This window comes from Eschrichtius robustus, chromosome 20 (genome assembly GCF_028021215.1).
Source record: "Eschrichtius robustus isolate mEscRob2 chromosome 20, mEscRob2.pri, whole genome shotgun sequence".
In the NCBI taxonomy this organism is placed as follows: domain Eukaryota; kingdom Metazoa; phylum Chordata; class Mammalia; order Artiodactyla; family Eschrichtiidae; genus Eschrichtius; species Eschrichtius robustus.
The window spans coordinates 16,358,852-16,364,851 of record NC_090843.1 but is presented as its reverse complement, the minus strand read 5'-3'; the positions used below and the strand labels follow the sequence as shown (position 1 = coordinate 16,364,851).

The window sequence follows — 6,000 nt, the reverse complement described above, 5'->3', positions numbered from 1 at the left end:
GCCCCTTTGAGCCTCCTGAAGTTTCCAGTTTGGGGAGGACCCAGAGAGCAATAGGTAGGATTCGGCGGAGGCAGGAGGCCTTTGAAGAGAGTAAGATAAAGCTCCAAAGCCTGTGAGTTTGAGTGGAGGTAGTATATTGACTGTGTCTTGAAACGTTTATCAGATACTTATCCTGTGCAAGCAAGTATTTGTAGAGAAAGGCCCTTTCTGGACATCAAGTGCTTACACAGCTTGAGATGTGGTCCTGTCCTCAAGAGGTTTACAGTTTACCTGAAAACCGAACCAACCCAAGATAAAAATTAGTGAATAATAAAGGACTAAACCGGTGCCTGGCACAGAGTAGGCATTCAACAGGTTTGTCAATTAAATGAATGTGTGAATGACCAAAACTCAAGGTACAGAGGGCAAGTGCCCAAGGAATTCAGGGGAAAGAGAAAGCCGCGTGGGTGTCTCCAGGGAGAAGTGCCACAGGCTCCTGCTTTTCTAAGTATTCCAAGTGCCCAGCGCGCACCCTGGGACCAGGATGTCTGCGGAAGACGCGACCTCGACCCCCTCTCCGGTCCCAGTCTTGCCTTGCGTACCGGCCGGCCGAAGTGGCGAGAAACGAGCGACGGTTTCTCACTTCCCCCCATGCGGTGGAGGGTCCAGAAAAGTGCCAGAGGGGAGGAAACGCAAGTCCACGGCCCGCCCCGTTGCGTCCCACCCCCTGCGTCCCCTCCCCTTCGGCCACGGGAAAAGCGGCCGCGGGCGCCGCTGCGAGCTGTGGGGCTGGAGGACGCGGCCGAGGCGGAGCGCAGCGGCCAGCGGACGAGATGCGAGCGCGGCCGCTGTGGGCCGCTGTGCTGGTGCTGGGGGCGCTGGCGGGCGTCGGCGTCGGAGGTGAGTGAGGCTCCCGCGCGGCGGGGACGCAGCTCTCCCGTGAGCCGCGCCGCGCGTCTTTCCGCAGCCAAGTGTGCAGACTTCGAGCGGGGAAACCGGGCGGGCGGGTCCTGCGCGGCTGCGCTCCGAGTGCGCGGGACCAGCCTGGGGCTGTCGGAGCCCGGAGCTGGGGACCTTCCGGGCCCCGCTGTGGGAAAGGCGAGAGGCTACCTAGGGGCGGGTGCTCCGGAACACCGAAGCCCTTAGCCAGGTTAGGCGCCCGCTCCGGGCGGTCTCAACGTGCGCGGTGAGGTGGGCGCATCTCTGAGCCCCGAGTTCATGCCCCGGCTGCGCGCATCGCAGGTGGTCCCGGCCCTCCGAAGGCGGACTGGCTCTGGAAGCCAAGGCGAGCTGGGGCTTCCCGGGGCTGTTCCCGCGCATTGGCAGAGGGATGCGGTTGTAGCTTCTCGGATGAGAGTGTGTGCGCCCCTGGGTTTGCCGCTTACTCGACATTCCCCTTTCTCGTTGTGTACACTTTCTCCCAAGTTTCTGTTTGGGTTTTGCTTGGTGGCTCCCCGCGGGAACGATTCGGAGGAGGATGAGGGCTCTGCCTCCTACAGTGTCCCCGGGTGGCAGCGGTGCCTCTGCTTCCGGGACAAACCCAGCATCCGAAAAATCTCCACTGTATGCGAGCTGCTACGCCACGGGTCCCTGGAGCTGGCTTGGCTCCCTGGCTTTGTCTCTCCTGCTGCTTCACACACTATCAGCTGCCAAGGCAGTTGGCATTCGGCCTCCTTGGTGCTGGGAGGGGCAGAGCAGAGCACAGCCCAAAGGTTGCTGCCTTGATCTTTCCGAAGCCTGTGTGACCTTCCCAAGGAAAACTCTGGCTCCTGGTCGGCTGTGTTTCCCTGCAGAGGACGCACAAGTGTGCATATACCTACTTTTAGTGAAAAGAGTAGTACTGATTGTAAGGCAATTTAGTTCCTGCAGAAGCTATTTTTTAAAAAGTAAGATTTATTGCTAAGGCCATTTCAAAGATAGCTATTCAGAAATACTTGATGACTTCCTTCAAGACTCGTGCATGTATAAGAGATTGTGCAGGACAGGGGAACAGCATCATTTAAAAAAAAAAACACTTTATTGAGATATGATTGACGTACAAAACGCTGTATATATTTAATGTATATGACTTGAATTTGGAGATAAGTATACACTCATGAAATCATCACCACAATTTATGACCCATAACTTGATGAAGGAGTTAGAGATAATATATAGGGGGCTGTTTAAGTTAGTACTGCTGAAGCTTCCCATGTGACAGATGCTCAAACAGGTCAGCTGATGTCTTTAGCCTGCAGTGAGCAGCCTGATGACCATGGCATGGAATTATGCATCTCCAGCATTCAGCCCTGGGAGAGGTCAGAGCCTTGGTTCAGATGCTGTCTGAATGGAGAAATCCAGAGGCAATTCAGCTGTCTCCTACGGAGATGCCTGCTTCTATGAACTTAAAACATTTTTGCTTTTTTTTTTTTTCACATCTACAGCTTCCTGAATGTCAGAATGATTTCTGAATCTAATCATTATATTTTCTTACAGTTTTAGAAGTAAGGTAACACAAGATAGAGCCTAGCATGGTGCTTGGATCAATTAGTGAAAATGAAGAGTGTATTTGTTATTTTGGTGTCTCTCTCTCCACCCCTGAAGTATACCTTTTGTCGATCTGGTTTTTTTCAATAATCCGTAGAGGTTTCCACTGCACTGACATACCTAAGTTTGCATGAAATATCCTCTTGGGGATCTGTTCACAGATTCATTGTTGTGATTGGGGTGATTCCAGAAGTGGTGATGGGTTGTACTGAGCTAGCCTCAGACTCCCTCTGAGAGGCAGGGTAGAGTCATATTTAAGAGCATAGGCTCTAGAGAAGACCTCCAGAGTAATAAGCCCCCAGTAAAAGCAGTTTCAACTGTAGTTAAATCCCCCATCTCAGTGTTGGGGGCTGGCTTGCAGGTAACATCAGATCCCTGGGAAGCAGATGCAGGATGAGAGTCGGAGAGCTATATTGGGATACACAGTGTTGAAGGGACAGAGATAGAACTGGGTGGGGGTGGCACAGAGAGGCCTCCCCAGAGTGGGAGAGTCTCGTATGGGGAATAGAGAGGTTGTTTGAGTGTAAACTTGAGTTTTGGAATTTATGTGCAAAGGTGATCTTTTTAGCTTCACTCAAGAACTCTTGGGTCTTGTGGCTTCCCCAGATATGGTTCTTTTTTTTTTTTAATAAATTTATTAATTTTATTTATTTATTTTTGGCTGCAATGGGTCTTTGTTGCTGCACGCGGGCTTTCTGTAGTTGCAGCGAGCAGGGGCTACTCTTTGTTGAGGTGCGCGGGCTTCTTACTGCGGTGGCTTCTCTTGTTGCAAAACACGGGCTCTAGGCGCGCAGGCTTCAGTAGTTGCAGTACGCGGGCTTCAGTAGTTGTGGCTCGTGGGCTCTAGAGCACAGGCTCAGTAGTTGTAGCGCATGGGCTTAGTTGCTCCTCGGCATGTGGGATCTTCCCGGACCAGGGCTCGAACCCGTGTCCTCTGCATTGGCAGGCGGATTCTCAACCACTGCAGCACCAGGGAAGCCCCCAAATATGATTCTTTATTCTAATCTGAGACCTACTGAGTAACAAGTTTTGTTTGCTGTCACCATCTAAATTGATTAGTTCTGAGCTGAGGTGCTGATTTCTCCTCCTGATTTATATCCTGGAAACTCTCCAACTGAAACCCTCTGCAGCAACCCTCGGAGCCTGGAGAGACATAGGAGGAAGGCTTGTTGGCTGGGGAAAGGGACAGCTATGATTTAAAGCCAATCAGATGTGGGTTTAATTCTTGATTTTGCCTCTTATTATCTGTCTTACTTTGGGCAAGTGACTTAGTCTCTTGGGTCCTCAGTTTCCTCATCTGTAAAGTGGAGGAAATAATACTCCTATGATTGTGCCAATTAAATGAGATAAAGGCACAAAAAATGTTTTCAATAAATGGCATTATTCTTCCTGTCCTTGCTATGAATGTCATTATTCTTCCTATCCTTGGTAACTACAATGTATTGGAGGTAAGGCTGCTACTGCTTCGTGCATGAATACAATCCAGGTTCCCAAATGAGACCCATGGGATCCCTTTTCCCATGCCTATGTGACAGGGGACTCCTCCTTATTTCAACCCATTCTGCATTTGTGGCTTGGCATATCTCAGCTGCTCCGTCGCAATAAGAATTCACAGAAGAGTCCCAGAGGACGAGAGGCCCATACATTTGCTTTATAAGTCCTGTCCCTGGGAAAAGAGGAAAGTAAAATACATTCACAGGTTTTGAGAAGAAGGACATGTCTCTTTTGTTCGACACTCTATGCCCAGTGGCTGACACATAGGTGGGAAAATACGTACCTATGGAAAGCTATGAAAAGGCATCTAGAGGAGATGTGCCTCGCCTTAAGATACCCAATATTTGAATATCTGTATTCATTCATAGACGATCCTCAAGTGCTCCATCTGGGCATTCTGGAGGATATTAGAATACAGTCAAGACCATGAGTTCTTTGGGCATTTGGACCTCTATACTTTTGCACCATTTAGATCTCTGCTCTGAGGGTACTGGAAACTCAGGGGATCCTCTGTGAAGTGTCTGCTTTTTTCCCCACCTCCTGGGAGAACATACACAGAAGGGCAGCATTCTTCTTTACCGCCTTCAAAATTGTGAGTGTGAGTGGCCGAGGTCTCCTGGGCACAGCATAATTGGGGCAAGGAGGCAACAGTGAGAAGGGGGAGTCTGGATATGATTCTGGAATTTCCTAGTAGAAATTCCCCCTCTACAACTCCCCACCCCACTCAGGATCTCTGGTTATCATCCCCTCCCAGCCCTAAGACTCCTTCTGCCCTTGTTGGCAGGGATAGCCAGGAAACATGCCCGCAGGAACCACAGCTCATGAATCAGCAGACAGATAATTAACTGCGGGAATGACTGAGCGGCTTCAGGGATCAACCATTTGGCTTGACCCAGCCCCCTCTGCTGCCCACAGAGCTGGCCTGCTGCTTCACCCCATCGCCTCTTCTCTCTTCTCCTGACCCCTGGCCCTTTCTGAGTGGGACAATCATTGTGGCTGATGGAGCTCAGGTCACAAGTGGAAATGCAGGTGGAAGCAGGGAAATGACACTGCCTGTTCTCCCTGTGTGAACTGCTGGTGTTTATTTAAATGGGAGACTCTGCAGCAAAAATTTATAAAATCTGCCTTTCTCTGCATGCACACAGTATCACCAGGAACACTCTTTTCTTTATAGTTAGTTTATTTAGGTATAATTTATGTACTGTAAAATTCATCCTTTTTAGGTATACAGTTCTATGAATTTTGACAAATGCTCACAGTCAAGTAACCATCAGCATAATCAAGATACAGAATATTTCCATCACCCTAAAGAGTTGTCTTGAGCTCCTTGTCAACAATTTCCTTTCCCCACCTTTATTTCCTGGCAGATCTGTTTCCTGTCCCTACAATTCTTCCTTTTACAGAATGTCATATCAATGAAATCATACAGTGTGTAGCCTTTCAAGTCTGGCTTTTTTCACTTAGCATAATGTGTTCGAGACTCATTCATGTTGTTGCGTATATCAGAATGCTAAGAGGTTATCCCAGGCTACTCTGTCTTCCTCAGGTTCTGAGACAGTTACCCTGAAAGCAGGGGGCTATATCTGTTAAACCCAGATCCAGCTTTCAATTTCTAAATTTTGAAATTGGATAGATGCATTTGCAACCAGCACTTTTATTATCCTTGGTCCTAAAAGCAAATGTGGTCAAATATGGTATGTCACAATCTTTGGAGCTAGAAGCTAAGTAAACTGGGGCTATTCTACCTTTTAAAATTTGGGGTAGCATCTCTGAAAAAAACAACCCACCATAAGTCTTCCTTTCTGGTTTTCTTTCATGTTCCCACAAAAAGACTTCTCTTCCTCTCTGCCAGCATTTCTTAGTTCAGTTAGTAAAGCTATTTAAATATTCATGGGGCGAATGAGGTGATATATGCTCATTATATGAAAGCCACATATTGGAGAGTAAATGGCTGGTTCCCCTCTAATTCTGTTCCCCCCTAATGTTCACTGTTAATTAGAT

The 6,000-nt window shown here is 48.6% G+C and overlaps 1 protein-coding gene across 1 annotated transcript in view; it reads left to right on the top strand.

Annotated features, from left to right (window-relative positions):
* Positions 1-776: 776 nt before the first annotated feature.
* ITGB3 (integrin subunit beta 3) overlaps positions 777-6,000 on the top strand; it is a 47,864-nt gene continuing 42,640 nt past the window's right edge. The window contains exon 1 of the mRNA XM_068530459.1: positions 777-879. Coding sequence (XP_068386560.1) covers positions 813-879 — 67 coding nt within the window. The 5' untranslated portion in view covers positions 777-812. The remainder of the gene's footprint in view (positions 880-6,000) is intronic.